The 20,962-nt window shown below is 51.0% G+C and overlaps 1 protein-coding gene across 2 annotated transcripts; it reads right to left on the minus strand.

Moving 5' to 3' along the window:
• Window positions 1-12,590: 12,590 nt before the first annotated feature.
• Window positions 12,591-16,907, minus strand: PCDH8 (protocadherin 8). Of its 2 annotated transcripts, none has more exons than XM_084512399.1 (3): window positions 14,445-16,907; window positions 14,084-14,291; window positions 12,591-13,621 (listed from the first exon to the last, which is right to left on the minus strand). In XM_084512399.1, exons 1-3 carry the CDS (start codon window positions 16,854-16,856, stop codon window positions 13,248-13,250), a joined length of 2,994 nt encoding a protein of 997 aa, XP_084368525.1. In that variant the 5' UTR covers window positions 16,857-16,907; the 3' UTR covers window positions 12,591-13,247. The 2 variants fall into 2 exon arrangements, with proteins under 2 accessions (XP_084368525.1, XP_084368524.1); XM_084512398.1 differs by having other exon boundaries at window positions 14,084-14,294.
• Window positions 16,908-20,962: the final 4,055 nt, after the last annotated feature.

The raw sequence follows: 20,962 nt of genomic DNA on the forward strand, positions 1-20,962 counted from the left end.
GCAATGACTTATTTCTGGGAAATCTGGGGGCAGTTTGGTAGAAAAAAAATAGTTAATTTGCAGAGAGGTCTTGTTTAGGTAAATTTTCTGCAGCATTATGCTACTGGAGGTGGATGGGACCACCTCGCTACTCCTCTGTCTTGCCCTCCTTGAGGAGCAAATGGCTCCACACATGGCCTTGGTATCCAAGAGGAGATGCTCAAGCTGATTCCCTTGGAAATGGAAAGCTAGACTTGTCCTCAGTAATGACTAGACGTGCCTCTCTGCTTCTGCAAGAAGCTGGCTGCAGCCACCCCAGAGCTTCATTGCCATAAGCGAAGTCTGCCCTTTCTGCCTGAGAGCAGCCAGCGGCTCTGTGGGGATGCTGTGTGCCTTGCAAGCATGTCTCGATGAAAAGAGCTTTGTTCCCCACTGCCTGTACTTGTTTGCTCTGGAGAAACCTGCCCCCCAGCTGTGGTAATGCTGGTTTTAGAGACGGAGGTGGCTGGTGTAGCTGTCACTCCATGGTCAAGACGCAACTGGGTGGTCCCTTGTGCGATGAATTAGTTAATGTGCGAAGAGATTGGAGGAAGGTGTAAAGTGCTGAGCATTTCTCTCGACTTCTTAGGATAATGCGTTTTAAAGATCATCTTGGGTTTGCCTGCGATGTGATTTGTTTAATTATTTAAAGCCTGTTAGCATATTTTCCTCGGGGGATGGAATATCCTCGGCAAAAAGATCCTTACAACAGAACAGAGATCTCTGTTGTACTCTGAAGGTCTGGGCTCACACCCAGCCACCCGCAGTGACCCCAGCACATTGTATGGTGGAAAAGCTGTACAAATACCCACCTTCCTGACCCCAGAAGATGCCTCACGACAACCTCTCCTCCAGACCTACAAGATACCAGTCACTAAGGGGCACTTTGCAGGGCATCTGGGGTTATGAGCAGTAGGTTGCTGGTATGGAGAAGGCTTTATAAGACACTTCTCAACCTCAGGCCTTTCCCAACGCACTCTTGGCTGGGTATGTCTACATGGTGCAGGGTGGGATATTGTTGAGATACCTGGAGAAGGACTGCTGGGACTGTTGTTGATGCCCAGGGAAGAGCTTTCTGGTTTAGGAGTTTTATCTCTGCAGGGCTGCCTGGTGGAAGAGTTGATGACGAGTTGCTGAGAAGATATGGAAACAAACAGCTCTGCTGTGGCAGGAGCATGGATTGGATCCCACGTGCTCCTCTGGCTCTGCCTGAAAACAGTCTCTTGTTCTGTCTTACTGAGCTTGCTGTGACCAACAGCATGTTCAAGGATGACCTCCCTTCATGTGAATACAAGTGGATGATGCCTCTCCTCTTCCTCACTACCTCCCCCGTGAAGCCCCAGCTTAGCAGCTCTGGCTCATCTGTGCTGCTTCTGAGTCCCAAGTTAAGGGGAAAAAGGTCTTGGTTGTTCTAAACTATGAGAGCAACCACAGCATCTCATGGGAGCAGACAAGTGTGTGTGTGTTGGGCACGACTTCTCTTCATTATCCCCTCATCTGTGCGGTTGTCTGCAGCACATTTTTTTTAACCGTAGAGTAAATCTCAGTGGTGTTGCTTAGATTTGCTCTGACATTGTAATGGGAGGACCCCAGAGACTGGCACTGTTGACAGAGGCAGGCCCTGACATCCCGGTGACATTTGAGCTGGGTTGCCGCAGATTCAAATCGTTGTTGTATTTTTTTTTTCTTAGTTCATGTTTACTGATGAAATCTGGACTCGAGGCTCAACTGCAGCCGGTCTCCACAAGCCCACCCTTCAGCCACTTTTACAGCCGAGTTGGCTGAGGTGCAGAGAGGTCAAGAGCCCCGAGTGAAACACCCTGGCCGTGCGGCTCATTAAGAGCTGATCTCCAGACCTGTGTGCCCAGCCCTTTGCTCTGATCACCAGGCATGGCTGCGCCTCATGGGGCTGATGCTGATAAAAGAAGAGTCAACAGCTTCATTTTGCAGTTTTATTAGCAAAACCAAGCAAAACCACTGCGCTGGACTCTGTTGTTGAGTCTGCAGTCTGGGCATACTTCCATCCAGAGCTTACCAGCAATTTAACTAGAAGGCTGAACAATAAAATATGTTAGGTCTGAAGTGGCTAAGCGGAGGCAAGGCGGGAGGTAAGCCGCCTAATTGGAGAAGTTTCAGCAGGAATCTCACCCCAGGGATCTGTCCTTTGGGATTAGTGGTCTGCCGATGTCTGGGTTGCGTGGCACTGCTGCCTTGCCCTGGGTCCCACCACTGCTGATGGCAGGGAGCCAGAGAACAACGACGACAACAACAAAAATCCTAAAACTTGCACAAAAGCGAAGACGAAGATTTCCTGCTGTCTGTGTGGAGGCCTTCAGGAGAAAGAAGCTGGCAGCTCTGACCCAGAGAGGTACAGTGGTGGCTTCTGACTCACAGAACCACAGAAGAAAAAGTGGGGACAAGGAAATGCAGTCTTCTCCTGCCACCCAGGGGTTGTCTCCAAGAGAGATACCTTGCTGTCTTGTTCTAGCCAGTTTCAAAGGCTCTGCAGCACCAAACCCTTGGCTACCTTAACAAGGACAGCCCAGCGTAGATTCATTTTTCCTAAAAAAGGTATATTAAGAGTCTGCAGCTAGAGGCAGGAGGAATTGCCATCTGGAGACACCTGTTTCTTTCCCTCTAGAAGGTACAAGTCACCAGTTCAGATGCAGACCTGAAACCTTGGGTGGTCACCAGAAGGGTGAGCTGCATCCCACCTCCGTCTCGTTACCTCTCCCTTGGGTAGTTCATCAAGATGGAAAGAAGTCACCTCCTTGCTCCTGTTCCCCTGCCTCCCTTTCCCCCTGGGGCCCCTGGGCACTGGAGTCATTTGCTGATGCTGATGAAGAGCTGAAAATGAGGAAGTAAAAAAAAAAAAGCCTTCAAATATGCTGGTGCTGAGGGACTGAATTAGACTGGCACCATGAAGGCTGGAGGGACGCCATCCCAGGACAGCTGCTCCACAGCAATGTGCAGAGCCTGATACGGGTTCAGAGCCTGCCTTAAACCCGACTAAAGTACTCAGCCTGTTTTGAAATCCACCCACAGCCTTACTTTTTACAAACTCAGGAAGAAAATGGCAAATTAATCCTTTTTTTAAAAGGATGAGTCGGTTTCTTGTCACTCTCTGCACAGCTCAGGATATGATAGTTCCTTCTGCATAAATACAGATTGTTTCTTTTCACAACTTCCCTTTCATCAAACTGCTAGGAAGGCCCGGAGGTTGTTAAAATTGTGAAAGAAACTTGCTTCCCAATTAAGGTCAATCTCTTTTATCAGAGTCTTTGCATATAAACCTCATTTTCAGAGGGATTTCTATAAACTCCATCACCGTCTCTGACAAACTGGGAGATGCCCAAATCTCAGAAGGAGCCAGAGAAGCGGCTGACTTCTCCCTCAGCTCGCAGCACAAAGCAGGGATCTGATCTGTCATGATGACTGAGAACATGTCACAACAATCTGTTTGCATTCTTCAGGAAATAAAAACATCTTTCTCTCCTGGAGCTGTAAGCTAATTTGGAGATTTTGCAAGCTGACATGCAACCTGATTAAAATGACCTCAGGCCAACAATTCTTCTCAGGCAGCTCGACAATTAAAGTCTAGACCTATCTGTAGCCCAGTTTTTTCTTAAAATCCCTTTTAGGGAGGAAAAAGTTCTGTGTTTTTATTTTTAAATCTACATATTTGGAATTTTTCCTTTACACTTTGCTTCTACTGTAGCAGGATGTGCTAAGGCGATCTATATTTTTTCACATTTTGAGCAGATGAAACTCATACACAGAAGCCCCGGTTTCTTGCCTGCTGGAAAAATATACTGAATATCCAACGGAGGAAATAATACATGAATAAACTTGAGGACTCCAAGAAATACCCAAGGCACTTTCTGGCCTACATAAAGATGCCCTTCGAGCTTCCTGGGCAAGAATGTTGCGCCCTCAATTTTCCAGACTCAGTGGATATTTTAGTAATGGCCATTGTATGATTTAAATCACTTTTCTTTTTGCATTTCACAATTAGTTAAGGAGTGGGATCACTTTATTAATCTGCCGGGTTTATTTATTTATTTATTTATTTATTTATTTATTGTGAAAGCAGTGATTTGTAAAGCAGCAAGCAATGAAAAATAAATGGGCATCTTCTGGCAGAGCATTTGTCACCCCATGTGCAACCCCTGAATTTAATTCGGTGGTTTGGGGAGACTTGGCAACTGGTCCATGAATATTTTAGTGCCCATTACTTTCAAAATCACTGCTGCGATCCTTCATGCTAGGTAAGTCCAGAGGAGATTTCTCTTCTCCATTGCTGATTTGGCTCTGCTTGGATTATCAGCTGGTTTCCAGCTTGTCAACTGGCCAAGCTGATTGACAAGCCGTGTTTTGTGAATGCTCTTCACAGCCTAATTAGACTCCCTGAAGGGCTTTATTTTTATTAATTCAAATCATATACTTTTTAATTATGTACTAAACTCGAGTGGCTTACAGACTAACTTTCAGCATCACCAAAATATCCCATGCAGTTGCCATCAGCTCCAGGCCACGGGGGCAGTGTGGGAGCTTCTCTGGGCACTGGTGGCTTTACGCTGGGGACCCAGGTCCTTGTGTGCCTGTCCCTAAAGGTGGGAATGACCCCTGGGTGCAGCTCAGTGCCTGGGTGAGGATGGTTTTCCCATCCTGCTCCTTCTGCCCAGCTCCTGGAGGGGGTTTTGGGGGTATCTCCTAGGGGAATGTCAGATGGAGGTTGGCAGAGGTGGTGGCAGGACAACTGATGGAGCCTTTCTTTGCGGTCAGGAAAATGTCCTGATGTTTCCATCCTCCTTTCCTGCTCTCCTTGTGCCCCATGGGTGGGTCCTGGTGCTGGTGGGACCCGTCCAGCCCCCAGTCTCTTCCCCTGCTTGAGGGTCTTATGACCAGTCCCGGTGGGGCCACGTGGCTGCCTTGCAGCATCCACAGGCTCCATCCCCAAGGTGCCCCCATGCTGCAGCGTGTCCTGCACAGGTCCCCCAGTGCAAACTGTGTCCTGTGGCAGGAAGGAAACCACTGGAGCATCCTCACTGCTTCCACCACCCCTGCTCTGGGAGCATCGTGGCTCTCCCTGGCTTGCCAACTGCTCCTGCTGGGAACCTTTATGGGGACCAATTCAGCTTTCAGTGAGTTTATGCCAAAGGGGAAAGGACAGACGTCCTGCCCCGAGGAATATGGCCGCACAGGAGCCAAGCCAGAAGCTTTTTAAAAACAAGCAGCTGGACCCTGCTGTGGTGGGTGTGAATCCTCACATCCTGCACCCGGGCTGGAAACCCCATAAAAATCAGGAGCCGCGTTAACCATATTGCTTCTAAATCTTGCAAGAAATCACAGTTTAGCAGAGGACGCTGGATTCGTGGCGTCCACCTCTTACCGCTGGTTTTGGGTTAAAATCGGGGGGGATTTTAGAGCCCCGTGCCCCCGGCAGGGCAGGGATTGCCGTCCCTCCATCCCCACCTAGCGGCCGCAGCTGGGGGCAGGGACCCGGGGAGGGGTCCAGGGGGGCAGAGCGGCTCCGGGGCTTCTCCCCCCAACATCATCCACATCCATCCCCCCTCCCGGGGCGATTTTGGGGGGCTGGTTTAGAAGAAAGCAACCTCCGACTTGGAGGAGCCCGTCAGAAAGAAGCCCTCTGCGTACACTCAATAATAATGTATTTATATTTTTGGGTGTGTGTGCATGGAGGTGATGGGGCAAATGCTTTCGGGGAGCAGGCACGCTTCGGATCAGTCGATGTGCTTTGATTAATTTGTGTATGAGCTCCTAATGACAAGGCGGCCCTGCCAGGGCGCAGCTTCGCCGCAGAGCTGGCACCAGCTGCAGGCTCCCGCACGGCTACCGACGGAGGCAGCTTCCCTCGCTATCTCATTTATCATCGCTGCTTCCAGTCCAATTTTGTTCACGCCTTACGTTTCTGATTGTCTTGGATTAAACATTACCAGAGGAAATAATACTAATAGCCTTTCACTGTGAAAAAAATCAACTTCTAAGGCGTTTGTTATGGAAAGGATTATAATAAATTAAATGCTTAAACTAGCACTGTGCAAGCATTTTTGTCTTGGATCAAAATGTTTGCACTGGCTGTTTAAACATTTAATTTATTATAATGAGAAATATCATTGTAAAAATAAGCATGTTAATTAAACTTGAGTTTTGCAAATGTGAGTCATCCCATGTGGACACAGTATAATGAATATAGACAGGTAGAGTCTGCGTGCCCTTTTTTTTCTCATTAAGAAAATGAACATTTACATCTTTAAACCCTGCAGCTATTAGTTATTTTTAATGAACTGTGTTGCCATTTCAAAGTTAAGCTCTTATATGATGCAATCAGATATCGCTAGGTCAGGGAAGAACTTTGCTAATTAAGTTGCAGAGAAGTTCTTTGCCACAGATAATTGATTAAAGTTGTTACATGGATAATCAGTTTAGGTAGTTAAATAAATAAAAATAAATAACTGCTAATAAAACCCGGGTCATGGGAGGGTGGTAAAATGAAGCAGAGCCCTGGCCACCCTGGGTCCAACGCATCCATGGGTGTGGAAGCCATGAACCGAACCTCTTTGTGACCACCTGATGGCGAGACGAGGGACCACAGGGACCCTTACAAAGGCAGTTTGGACAGTGGTGGTCTGCTGCCAGCATGGGTGAATGAGGATGAAGGCAGGATGCTCTTTTCCTTTCAAGTGAAGTGATTGAAAGCATTTTTTTTTTTTGCCTTCTCCTGCCACTGGTGCATCCTGCTGGTCTCGTCCTGGATTCACCGTCTATGCTAGGCTGTATGCTGATGCTTAGACAAAAAGCACTTGGATTTAGTCCCAGCTCTCTCGCAGATGTGTTGTGTTGCCTTGCACATGTTCCTTTCCCTCCTGGGCCTCCATAAAGTGCTCTGAGATACGAACCTGCAAATGGTAGAGGTTGTGCTACTCTGTTTTAATTAGCATCCCACCCCCCTGTGCGTTCGGGGGTATCTCGGATCTCTTGTTATCGTGCCTTACTCGAACAGGCAAAGTCAGAGTGGGCCACCAGCCCTGGCTGAATGCCATTTCTGTAGTGGTCTAGCCCCAAGCGAAGGAGGAGAAACATCTGTGAAACTGAGTTCTGGGGAGGGAGGAGACCTTGGTGAGTTATTGCCCAGGAGCTGCAGCAAAGAGCTGGGGTGGGATGCCCTGCCCAGGGGCTGCTGGGGCAGGGGGACACAGCAAATGCACCGTTCTCCCACATGCAGTGATTCAGGTGGTAGCAAATTTGCAGAGAAATGCAATTTTAAGATCTTTATCTGTGGAGGTGCTTCATTGTACTGTTCTCTAGTTGGTTGTCCAGTCTCTCTGCTTTTCGTGTCTGCTGTAGGGCTTTTGGAAGGTCGAGAGTCTTGAATTTCTTCCAAATCCAGTGGACATGTTTTGAATGAACAGAAAGGATGAAGTAAGCTGAGAAGCCTTTGTTATGTTTTGTACACAGATAGAATTGGTTATTTCACTGGGGAGAGTCCTTCAAAAGCAACAGGCTCTAGAGGACTTAGTTCCATATCATGTGGGCCCCTCTCTCCCGTCCCACCAAACTCTGGGGTTGTCTTTTCCTTTCAGAGTGAGTGGGAGGGAGAAGAGTTTTCCACATGAAGGGAGGAAGCTGTTGCCCTTTCTTCACTCTGTCAAAGTTCTGCAGTGTTGTCTATCGTCACGACCTCTGCCAACCTCCCACAGACTTTCCCTCTTCCTGCAGGAGCAAATTCACGCTAGCCCTGAAACATTTTGCTTCAGCCATGGGAAGCATTTCTGCACAGAAAGGGAGGTCCTGCCCCTGGCGCCCTCCACACCCTTGGGATGGAGCACACGGCTGGGGTTACAGCAGCTGCCTGCAGAGCTTGTGGGCCCAGGAGCAGGGCGGTGGAGATGGGCAGGGGCAGCTTGGCAGAGACCTACAGGGACAAAAGTTATTTCTAGCACTCAGATTCAGCCATCCATCCCAAGCCCCTGGCAAGCTGAGAAGATTTTGGTGCCCAGCCATTTATGGTGGGCAGAAAGGCTGTTCCCACTGTCTGCCCATTATAGATCTGGAAGAAAACCAGGACGTGGCTTTGCTATGGTGAGAACTGGGGCCTCTGAAACCACCTGTGAGCTCATGCTGGGATCGAAATGCCCAAATCCCATGGCACTCAGGTAACCCAGAGGACAAGTGTGAATATAAAATCTTACTGCTGAGGTCCAATATGATGGTTTAAGAAGCACCTGTAAGTTGTAAGCCAGATGTTTCATGGCTGGAGGTATCTGGAGAGATCATGCAGGGATCCAAAACAGTCACCCAGAAGAGGAGGAGATATCATCTACGTATGGCCTCCCTGGTTATGTGGGGTGGGTGAAGGCAATGGAAGAAAAACAGACGGAATAGGGATCTGTTTTCAAATCTGCATGATGGAGTTGCAACAAAAACATCCACATCTTTTGTATGTGTTTGACTATGGCACCATATGTTATTACTCCCCTACCTTGCAAGGAGGCCGGCAGGTCCTCCTTGCTCCAAAAGTACCAGCAGGACACAGCAGCAGCTGACTCATGAGTGGCTTTACCTGTTACAGGCTAAAATTACTTTTCTCAATTCAGTAGCCATCTGCTCCCTTTCCATTTCAGCTCCCAGGACTGTCACCTTCCCCACAGCACAGAGCAAAGCCACCGAAACCAGCCCCCTCCCAGTTGCTGCATCCCTCCCTCCCTGAGACATTGTCTCCATCTTTCTGCTTTGCTTGTGAGCTCTTTGGAAATGCTCTTTCTTGCTACGAATAACATCGGATGGGCAGCATACCCCAGGAGCCCTGAGAGCAGCAGGGATCCCACTGCCACAGGCATCACAGGCAGGAGAGGGAGTGACAAACTGGTTTTGTGCATCCATCAGGAAGGATGGGTTCATGGAAGAATCCTTAAGAAGGGGGAAACCCACCTCCAGGGAGCTTCTCCAAAGCTTCCTCTTAAATAAAGAACCCCTGGAGTATTTGGTATATAAGGAGGGAAGTATCACTTTCCTCTCCCCAGTTACCAGTCCACATTCTTCAACCTAGATTTGGGGTTAGGTACCATTTGGGGAGTGAGCTGGCTGTACCACTAGTGCTACTATGCATTTAACACATCCAAAAGGATTAGATTCCTCCTTGGCCAACCTTGAAATTGCCTGGAAACCTCCAGAGGTTTTACATTACATATAGGCTGATCTAATTGTTGGCTGCTGCCCAAAAGCACAATCCTGTCTTCTTCCACAGGGGTCCTCCCACAGTTCGTCCCCTCCCTGACTGCATCTGACATTCACCTGACCGCTGGGTGAGCCAAATGTGCACAAGTCAACCCAGTTTTGGTGCTTTTGTACAGTCCTTCTGAGCCCTCAGGCAGGAGAATTGCCTGGGTGCTGGTGGCAAAGGAGTCATGGAAACATGAATATGTCTTATCTGAGACGATGGGACTAAATCTCCTGTCCTGGATGTCACAGGCATATCCTCTCACAAGCACGAGTGCTTCCACCCCATTTTACTAGTGGTCCTGCAGCTAGAGCTTGTGTTGCAGAAACCAGAATTAGGCACCTTGTGGGTGGTGTTCAACTCCATCGCACATCATTAAAGACACAACATCCTCTTGAAAGCATTCAGGAGTTGCAGGAGAGAAAGCAGGTCAGAGGGAACTTGATTTTTTTTTTTTTTCTAAAATACCACAGGAGGCATCTCAGATCTTGTTTCCTTGGTGTGTTTACATGTTTTAGCATTGCTTGTCTTTAGCTAGAATAAGAAACAATGCAGGAGATCTCTCCTGCTGTACTGGGCCAAGGGTGATATGGTCAGTCTTCAGTCAAGTTCCCTTGAAAACCCTCTCTTAGTGCCAAAAGCAGGCAGTGCTGCCCTGCTGTGCCTTGCCTGAGGTCTCCAGGGTATTGTACCTGCATTGTCATGGCTGTGTAGATACTGCTGAGAACACTCCTGTGTTTGTACTGTTTTAGTCCTCTCCCTTGTTGCTAAAGAAATTGGACATTGACCTCTAGTTGTGAGTCTGCTGGTCTTGTGTAGCCTGGCTTGATGCCACCAGTAGGTATCTCCACTCTCTGGAGATCTCTACACCTCTCTAGGTGGCTACCAGAGACTTCTGCAGGAGCAGGCTTGGGTTCAGTGATAGGGATGATGCCACACCATGTTTGGTGAATAAATGGAGTTTAATTGACAGGCCTGCATTAACTTCTGAAGTATGTGAGCAAAAATATCAATTATGTTAATTAACAAATAAAAGGAAAAAAAAAAAATAAAAAAAACCACTAGGACATACACAGTGAAATAGCATCAACAAAGCAAACACTTGATTCAAGGACCCTGCCTGGGAGCTGAGCCTTGGGTCCCCATCTCCACTCATCTGCACTTTGGATGATTTATACTGTTACATGGGGGAGCCTGGGGATTTTTCTTACCTAATTTTGGCATCTGAATGTTAAAGGAGCTTGGGCAGGCAAAGGGAAGAACAGGAGCATCAGTGGTTCACCCAAGTTGTCCCCATTGCGCCTCTCCAAGACATGACACGAAGTTCTCGGGAAGAGGTCCATGAATTTCCACTAGCTAGAGTCACTGCAAAGGGGGTGGCTCAGACTGAAACGCTGAACTTCTACCCTGGCAGATGAACCCCAGATTTTACTGGCATCACCCAGGACCCCAGATCAGACAAACCCAGACTCCAATGAGACTAGATGCCAAAGGCTGCTCTGAGAACAGGAACAGGTGTTTTTTTTTTGCCCCAACTCTGCAACTGCCTCACTTTCAGGTGGCCCAAACTCCTCGTCGGACAGCGAGGAACATTACACCACGCTGTAGGAGGGCAGAGGCTGTGCTACAGATGTGCGCATGAGCCGGGCACCTCAACTCAGCCACCCTTTGGCAGCAGTTACCTCCAAGCCATGAGAGCCTAGGGACTTGCTTTGAAGGTATTGAGGTATGTATCCAAGGCATTTGAACTGGATCATGAAGAACTAGCTTATCAGACTGCCCTCCTTTTTTGGCAGAGAGCCTTTTCCTCTCCGCTTTCAGAGTTATGACTAATTACTCCTCATGCAGGCTTGCTGCTCTGAATCACTGATGATTAGCTGGCAGAGAGGCTCCGAGCCTTCCTTCTCAGCACCCACCCTTCAGCCCCAACTTCAGCTCTAAATTTAACCAAGACGACCCTTTTAGTTAATTAGACGCATCCTAGTTTTTACTACCACATTTCGATAAATCACCAGTCTCGCCCATTCTCCTGATTGTAAAAGCTCTATCACAGGCATTGCTTCCCAGTCTCGTCTTGCAGCAGCCTGATATCAATCCCCTTCAGATATGTGCACGACAACAGAGTCTCTGATGCTCTCTGCCCACCACAAATCTTCATGCAGGGTCTTTTATAAAGTCCCTGCTAAAACTGAGAGAGTGTGCATGAAAACTTGGTCAGGCTCTGCCACCCTTGCCATGCTTGAGAAAGCTGAAGTCAGGGGAGGAAGGAAATTTCTCTCTGTTAAGTGACACGCAGGCAGGATATTGTTTTCTGCTTACAAAGTCTAATAAGGCCTTGTTTATGTCTAAGAAGGCTTTATATTTTCTTTGTGAGTCATCTTCTATATATATGCACCATACTAATTGGGCATCTAATTGAAAAATTAATGATAAAAAACAAAGCCTTGCCACGTACAATTTTCTAGGTTATTGACATATACAAAATGTGAAGTTATATACTCAAAGTGAGGAACAATTCTTCCTTTCAGAAAAGTCTATGTTAATATTAAAACTCTAAAATAAGCATTATCACTGGTATAAGCAGTTTTGAACACGTGCTTCAGTTTGTCTCATTAAATGCTATTCCACTCATGATTTCAGCAGAAGGATTTGATATCTGTTTTTTACTTGAAACTTTTGAGGGGTGGGAATTTCTAAGCTAGATAATTATTATTTCTTTTGTTCAGACCTTTGTCATTTCTGGAAAGAGGCAAAATACATACTAGAGAATCTCAACATAATCAACATCTATTTTTTCTCTTGTATGCACAAATATAGAACTCTCACTTGGTATATAAACAGGCGTACAGATCTTAAACATAAGTTACTCTCCTTTGATAAAGCTGCTTTAACCATGTGTAGACCTCTAAGCACAGTACCTGTGCAGCTTTACCCAAATCAGTCTTAGCCCTATGAAAAAAGCAAAGCACTCAAGTGGTTGCTGATGCAAAGAGGTTTTCGCATCACGAACACTTCAGCTGACTGACGTAGTTTCATTCAAGTTACACTGATTACCACCAGCAGAGGATCAGGCTGGAAGAGCTCAGCCCAGGCAGCAAAAAGCAGCTCTAACACGTACCTTTCCTTTCTCTGCATCCCATCATTACAAACTCTAGAGCTACATCTCCAGGGAGGTGGTGCTGGAGATGAGGAACATGGAGATGAGGAACAGGTGAGACCAGAGGAAGCATCCTTCACACTCCTCCCCCCCTACATTTTTCTGCACAGAACAGTTTTGTTGACCTGTAAAGACATATAAGGTCTGAAGCACAAAAACCAATGGACAGATCCCTCCAACACATCACAAAACCTTTATTAGTGTTTATCAGTGACACAGATTACAGGAACCAAAGGCAATTAAATAACATTTAACTTTAAACTGACCACAGACTCAAGAAATACAAGTCACATTTGGCAAGTCAAACTTCTCAGTACACTGGGTTGCTTAGGTTATTATACTGTGAAAGAGGAATTTCCCTTACAAGATTCTACATATTCAGGATATTATTAATTATTGTGTCTTTCAGACAGTTCCTTTGGCAAGAATTCCCATTTTTAAGCTTTTATTATATAAAAATATAACCAATTTTTCATTATGTACAAACATTACATTACACACTGTACAGGTTAAAAACACTACAAAAATGGCAGGCCATGGGCAAACCAAAATTAAAAAAAAATAATGTAGAAAACATCGAAAGAAACAAAAAATTAAATACTGCACATTTCATAAAAATTACATTAACTACAAACAATTCCATTTTTTGTTTGCAAATACCAAACAGTACCGACGTGATTGGAAATCTTTCCCAACAACTTCATGTTTTAAGGCACATCTTGCATATTTACATGTACAACACTGGATCTGGTCAATAACTTAAAGGCTCCCGGGAGCGACCGAGTCGTGTGCGTGTGGGGACGTGTGTATGGGGCTGGGGAGCAGGTAGGGCTACACTTTCTCAGTGGTGTCAGTCTGGGGACCCAGGTATCTAGTCGAGGGGGCTGGGTAGAGGGGCACCCCGATCTCCTGGAGGTCGGGGAGCCGTGCGGGACGCGGTGGGGAGAGCAGCGTGATCGTCCGATCAAAGTCCCTGTGCAGCACCTTCTCGTAGACGCTCTGGAGCCCCACTGTCTTCGGCAGCTGGGCCTGGTAAAAGTTGTCCCTGCGGAGGGGGTCCCTGGGCAAGGAGGTGCTTTTGCAGAAGGTGGAGAGGGGCGCCGAGGGGTGGGGAGAGGGGTGGGGGTTGGCTCGGCCGCAGGACGGGCTCCAGCAGCGGTCCGAGTGACCCAGGATCTTGCACTCAGCTGTACAAGCCCACAGACCTAGAGGGAGCAAGAAACCTGTGGTTACTGCAGGGACAAACCCGCGCCATCCCTAATCCTCAGAGTTATCAATCACGGGATGACTCAGTCGGGCAGCGATGCTCTACGGCACAATGAAAAGGCACACTGGGGAAGGCAGGGCTACGTCATTTTGCTACGGGCGCTTCTCAGTTTAACTTTCAGGGAAAATTTTTGGGGAGGGGAAAAAAAAAAAAGCACACACGATTCTAAAGCACTTCCAGCTCTGCTAATTCGTGCTGGATGCTCGGTGTGGAGCGAAAGCAGCATTTAGCAGCCTGCTGGGAAGAGGCAGGCAGTTTGAGTCAGGCAGCTCTGGAGGGAAGCATCAGGTTCCCCTCCCCACCAGCCCCCAGCTATTCGCAGCACCCTGACAGGTCCCTCCATGCACCCCCCTGTCCGTCTGTCTGTCCGGACAGCTGGGAGCAGGGGCTTACTCCTTACCATTCTGCATGTGCGTGATGAGGTCCTTCTTCAGGGCATCTCCGCTGATGTCCGAGTCGCTGTCATTGAAATCGCTGTCGCCTTTGCCGCTGTCTTTGCCGCTGAACTTCTCTGCCTCTCGGCCGGAGATGGTGTTGAAGGAGTGCCCCTTCCAGATGGCCACGGGGGGAGCAGGCTCTTTGCCAAAGCTCGGAGCAGCAGCAAAACCCTGCTGAGGTGGGGGGGGGGGGGGTCAAAGGAGAGGGAAGAAGTATAGGGTAAATTGACATCAGAACTGCATCTCTGTGATTTTACATCCCCCCTCTCCATGCACAAAACCCTCCTTCCACCCTCCCCTTCCCAGGACACGGCAGGACCTTACCTCCCCGCTGGGTCCTCTGAGCCTCTTCTGACCCTCGTAGAGGCCAGCGCTGTCGCTGCTGCTCTCAGCGGCAGAGATCTCTTCGGCTGCCGGAGAAGGGTCGGGGCTGGTGAAAGAGGTTTTGCTGGGAAAGGTTCGTACCTCAAACACATTTCCCCTCGGGCTGCCGTCCTCCTGCCGGCCCTTCTCCAGGTGGGAGATGTCTATCTGCTCCTTCAAGGAGGTGTTGTTTTTGATCTCGTTCCCCTTCTTGCGCCTGTTGCAGGTGGTGGCGATGGTGATGATGGCCACCAGGAGGAGGGTGCAGCTGCCCGCCAGGACAATGATCACGATCAGAGGGATGTCCCACTGCAAAGCCTTTCCTTCCCAGGAGCTGGGCTTGGCTACCTCCTGAATACTGGAAGGAGCAGTGGCCGTCACCAGGAAGTTGACTGTGGCAGTCGTGGCCAGAGGGGGTCTGCCATTGTCTGTCACAGTGAGGATGACCTTGAACAGCTGTCCCAGCTCTTCAGAGAGGTCGCCCGTCAGCACAATGTCCCCAGTGCTCGGGTTAATAGTGAAAAGGTCCTGCTGGGGCTCTTCCAGGAAGGCAAAGGTGAGCTCAGCATTGGCCCCATCATCTGCATCTCGAGCTTTGATCTGGGCTACCAGGGAGTCACGGGAGGTCTTGCTGGACACGCCGATTTCCACTGACCCATTGGTGAGCACTGGGTGGATGATGACAGGAGGGTTGTCGTTCTGGTCCACCATCCTCACCTTGACAAGAGTGCTGCTGGAGAGCTGTGGGGAGCCTCCATCGGTGGCCTGGATCCTCAGGTCCAGCTGCTTGAGTATCTCATAGTTGAACGTCCTAAGGGCATAGATGGCCCCAGTGGCGGGATCCACTGAGACATAGGTGGAGATGGGGGCCCCCATGACTTGGGTCTCCAGCAGTCTGTAGGTGACCTTACCATTGTGGCCAAGATCAGGGTCTCGGGCCACCACAGTGGTGATGTAGGCGCCTGGGGGGTTGTTCTCCGGCACGGCCACCTCATAGAGGGGCTTGGCAAAGAGTGGTGCGTTGTCGTTCTCATCGCTCACCCGCACCGTGTACTGGCGGACGGTCTTGAAGGGCGGCGAGCCCAGGTCCTCAGCCACCACGGTGAGGTTATACTCAGGGATGCGCTCACGGTCCAGTGCTGCCGTGGTGACAATCATGTAGCTGTCCTCGTAGGCACGCTGCAGGGCAAAGTGGTCATGGCCACGGAGGCTGCAGCGCACTTGCCCGTTGGCGCCCGAGTCACGGTCAGAGGCACTGACCAGGGCCACGAAGCTCTCGCTGGCTGCTGCCTCACTGACGTAGGCCACGCCAGCGGCACTGCCGGCACCACGGAGGGCACTGATGCTGATGCGTGGCGCGTTGTCGTTGACGTCGGCAAGGCGCACGATGACGGTGCAGGTGGCAGCACGGGGGCTGGCGCCACGGTCCTGGGCACGCACGTCCAGCTCGTAGGTGCGGGTGCGCTCATAGTCCACGGCGGCCTCCAGCGTCAGGCGGCCAGAGCGCGGGTCGAGGCGGAAGAGCCGCCGTGCCTCGGGGGGCACCTGGCTGCCAAAGGCGTAGACCACTTCCCCATTGGGGCCCTCATCAGGGTCATTGGCGTCCAGGTCGAGCAGCAGGGAGCCGGGTGGCGCATCCTCAGGCAGCTCCACTGTGACTGAGCCCCGGGCGAAAGTGGGGCTGTTGTCATTGGCGTCGAGGACACGGACATGCACGGTGGCTGTGCCTGAGCGTGCTGGGCTGCCGCCGTCCTTGGCCACCAGTTCCAGGGTGTAGGAGGGCTGGCGCTCACGGTCCAGCTCCTGGAGCAGCACCAGGTCGGCGCAGCGTGCCCCATCTGCTCGCGTCTGTGCCTCCACTCCAAAGTGGCTGTTGAGGGAGACCTGGAAGCTCTGGATGGAGTTGGAGCCCACGTCCTCATCCACCGCCACCTCCAGCGGGAGGCGCGTGCCAGGTGCGGCACTCTCCGACACCTCCAGCGTCATCTGCGCCCGGGGGAAGCGCGGCGCGTTGTCATTGATGTCGCGCACCTCCAGCTCCACGTGCACCAGGCGGTAGCGCTCCCTCCAGCAGCTCACCACGTCGAAGGCCAGCACGCACTGCGGGGCCTGCCCACACAGCCGCTCCCGGTCCAGCCCCGCTTCCCCGATGCTCAGCTGCCCGTCCTCCTCCCGCACCCGCACCAGCGAGCTGTTGCTGAACTGCCGCATCAGTCGGAAGCTCATCTCCCCGGGAGCCTTCACCGGCATCTCATCGGCCAGCGTGCCGATCACCGTGCCCGGAGCCCCTTCCTCGTCGGTGCGGTACCTCACCGTCTTGCAGCGGGACATGGCCAGCAGGCAGCTGGCTGCCAGCAGCCGCAGCGGGCTCATGGCACCTGCGGGGCGCGGGGATGGACGCGGATCCGCTCGCCCACCGCCCACCAGCGCCGTCTGCGCCCCTCCGCGCCCCGGCGCCGCCTTTAATAGACGGCGCTATGCAAATGGCGGCCCGGAGGAGCCAATGGGAGCGGCGCGGGGGGCGCCGCCCGGACACCCCCTCCGCGGGGCGGCTGCGGCGGCCGGGGCGGCGGGCAGCGAGGGGCGCCCGCCTTTGTTCGCGAGAACTCTGCGGGGCGGGGGGCTCATTTCGGCATTTTTTTTTCCTTTTTTCCCTCCCCTCCCGTTTTTTTCCCGCTTTTTAGTTCCCGTGTATTTCGTCTTTTTTTCCTCTATTTTTTATTTATTTTTCTGCTTTCATTTTTTATTTATTTTTTTTTCTTTCTTTCTCTGTCCCCCCTTTTCTTTCTTTCTTCCCCTTCCTTTTCCCTCCGGAGGCTCCCGGCGGCGGACAGGTGCTGCCGTGGGCTGTGCCGTGCCGTGACATCCCATGCCGTGCCGTGACATCCCATCCCGTGCCGTGCCATCCCATCCCGTGCCATCCCATCCCATCCCGTGCCGTGACATCCCATCCCATCCCGTGCCATGGCATCCCGTGCCGTGACATCCCGTGCCGTAGCATCCCATCCCATCCCCTGCCGTGCCGTGCCGTGCCGTGCCGGTCCGCGGGAGGGTGCGGGCGGGCGCGGGCCGGCTCAGCGGGGCGCGGCCGGGGGGGTTCGGTCGCTTTCACATCCGCACCCGCGGTGGTGTGTTCCTCGCGTGAGAGCCTGTGATCCGCGCTGTAAGTCGCCTTTCAGGAGGTGTCCCCGCATGCTTTAGTATGCATGTCACCGCCCGGGTTTCTTAAGCCTGGGGCACTAGCAGGCGAAAGGGAAAAAAAAAAAAAAAAAAAGAAAGAAAGAAAGAAAGAAAAAAAAAACTTCCAAATAGGATTTAGCATAAGCTTGAGGAGATTTGGAAAGGTTTCAAAGATCAGGCTGTATCAAAGGCTTATGAAGCCCTCGTTAGCTGCAGAAATATAATAGCATGGCAGGCTATCCCATTTGAGGAACCAATGTCTGTATTATTTCACTATGACAGGCTAAAGGGAGAGAAAGTTGAACAGTTTCCACAGAGGAGTTGGACTAAGTTGAATATAATGAGCAAACGCCACATGTATCCATTATGTCCCCCTATTCATCCCCAATCACTGCCATAACTCTTTGACTAAACGATGATGAGCGCTGAATTACACACAATGCCCAGCTCATATTAAAATACATTTAAGACCTATCCCTCCTGGTGCCCTGTTACGCCTATTCACGGGATTTTCTTTTTTGTCCTAATAGGGCCTCTCTGGGAAGCAACACCAGCCTCGTTCCAGCAGAACAAAATAACAGCATGAGGCTGAAACCTGGCACGGACCGGGGGAACGAAGCCATCTGCCCGCCGCTGCACCGGAGTCCCCCAAAGCCGCGTGTCCTTCCTCCACCCTCCTCCTCCTCTTCTTCTACCCTTCTCCTCCTCCTCCTCCTCCTCTCCTCCATCCTCTCCTCTTCCTCGGCCGGGACGGACCAGCGGGGCTGGGGGGCGGATAGGGGGGCTCCAGCCCCGGTTCCTTCCCCCCTCCCGGCTCTCTCCCCGTTGCAGGGGGCTCCCCGGGGTCCCCTTTGGCCGCCGCGTTGCGCTGCGCGGGGGTTGCGCGGGGGTTGCGCGGGGCGGCACGCGAACGCGGCGGGCCCGCAGCGCCGGCTTATGGAAATGGGATTTAAGGAGCGCAGCAGCGCTCGCTGCGGGGACGAGGGGGGAGCAAAGGGGGGTGGTGGTGGTGGTGGTTGGGGGGGAGGGGGGTAGACACGCACCGCCGCCGACAAAAGCTCCCCAAACGCCTTCTTTCCATACCAAAAGGCTCCGCCGAGCTCTTTTCTCCTGCCCCTAGGAGCTCCGCGGGAGGGAGGGGAAATGCGGTGCCGGGGAGGGTTGGAGCGGGTCGTGTTGGAGCGGGTCATGTTGGAACGGGATGCGTGGGACCGGGTTGTGTTGGCCCGGGATGTGTTGGACCGGGTCGTGTTGGGCCGGGGGCTGCGCGCCTGGGAACGGGGCCGCTGGCCGGGAGCGGGCAGCGGGCAGCGGGCAGCGGGGCGGCCCCTCGTGTGTAACAGGATTATCTTTGCCATTTCAAGTTCCATACAGCATGTAATTTATTTTTAATTAGGATTAGATCGAGCAGGGAAGGAGACCAGACCGTCCCCCCCGTCGTCCCCCCCGCCTTCACCCTACCCCTTTGCCCCCCGTCCCCGTAAAGGCATGGCTATTCCAGGAGGAGCTTGCATTCTTTATATAAAATCAATCAATCAATACAACAGGGCTCGCATTCACCTCCCACGCATTTTGCAGGAGAAAAGGGTGCAAAGAAATGTATCTTCCATGCGTACTCAAATATCTGCATCAGGACGGGCTTGGAAAGCCTTCTCCCTTCTCATCTATGCATTCCCCATCTCACAGACTCTCTCGATCCAAACCCTTTCTTAAAAGGGTCCCAGTGGGGTCTTGCTCCTCTTGCCTTTTTTTTTTTTTCTGAGGTCAAAATGCACTTTCTGTCTGCTCGAGTTATTATTTTTCCACAATCGTGATTCTGAGTTAAAAAAAAAATACATATCAGTCGCTCCACTGGAGCAAAGCCTTCTCCCCAATAGTTTGGATAAAGTCCATTACAGAAATGTTCGTAAAGGCTAGTGAAGAATCTTGTTTTACAGCTCAAAAAATAAACATACGGATCAGCTGCGTTAAAAGCGCTTCTTTGAAATATTATGGTTAAACAGCCCAGATTGGTTGATTGCTCCATGCAGGGACATATGTTCTCGCAAACTGTGTGTATTGTTACTAATGGGGATTCTCACACCACAGCCTTCTTTTGAATCGGAGGCACTGGAGGTTTATCCGGAGCTGTTGAGAGGTTGTTTTAATAATTCACCAGCCCTCTTGCACTTAGTGCTGTTGCGGAGACTCGGAGCCTGCTAAGAAGGAGGCATTTTGTGGTGTCCGGAGCTCTGATCTCCACTGCCAAGCTCCTTCCCGGACCTCTTTGATGCAGAAAGCAAAGCTGCTCTGAGAGGTGGGTGTCAGGACAAGAAAAAAGCAAAAGACTCCCCACCCATCCCCATGAGCCTGAATCTCAGGGTAATGCCTTGCTCTCAGGGGCTGAAAGCACTCCCAGCCCACCAGCCCAATGCCAACAGCAACCAAGTTGGACTGATGGCCAACAAATCGCTGCAGGTTCCTCTTTCTAGTTTTAATTTTGCATTCCCCTCAATTCTGATCCAGTAAAGCTTGTGGGTGCTCTGCTCCTCTCCCCAAACAGTCATGGCCTTACAGAGGGTGACAAAAAGTCAGGATCTTCTCCTCTTCTTCCCTTCACACTTCCAGCTGTGGGGGCTGTGAGGGAAGGCAGGACTCTCATAGGGCCCAGCATGTACCTCAGCACCACATACACCTTGAGGGAGCAACTTAATGCATGGGACCATGGAAGCAAGCCATGATTTATATAGAGGTGACTGTGTTACGTTTGAGATTTTTGGAGCACCAGGCTCTGGATATGAACATCCCTCTCTCTCCTTGGCCCTGATCCCCCTCAGCACAAGCTGCATGATGGCTGCATGCTCTTGGGGTGGTGGGGTGGGATGCTACAAGGACATGACATTGACATGCCTTGACTTTGTCCAGGCTTTTCTGAGCCTGGAAAGGAATATGGGTGAGTCTGGTATTTGGGTGAGATTCCGTCCAATTTCTCTCCAATCCTGAAGCTGGGACACAGCGTGTCCCCCCACCCCGCATCTCTGAGCCTGCAGAGCTGGTGGCACAAAGTCCCTCCTTGGAAACCCGTCTCCCTTTTCTCTCAGCCCCTGCCTCTTTCTTCTCTGGCACCATGGCTCGGCTGCCTTTGAGTGATCTACAAAAACAAAGGAGCTCCTTCTGCTTCCCGGCCTAAACAATCTCCCCCTGTTTAATCACTTCTGCTGCAACCAAGGAAGTGTGGGTTAACCTGTCAAGCTCCACAAGCCCAGGCTGACCAAAACTCTGGAAAACAAAGGAGTGGAACGAAGCGGCAAAGGGTTTTG

Source organism: Aythya ferina (genome assembly GCF_964211825.1).
Source record: "Aythya ferina genome assembly, chromosome: 1".
Taxonomy (NCBI): domain Eukaryota; kingdom Metazoa; phylum Chordata; class Aves; order Anseriformes; family Anatidae; genus Aythya; species Aythya ferina.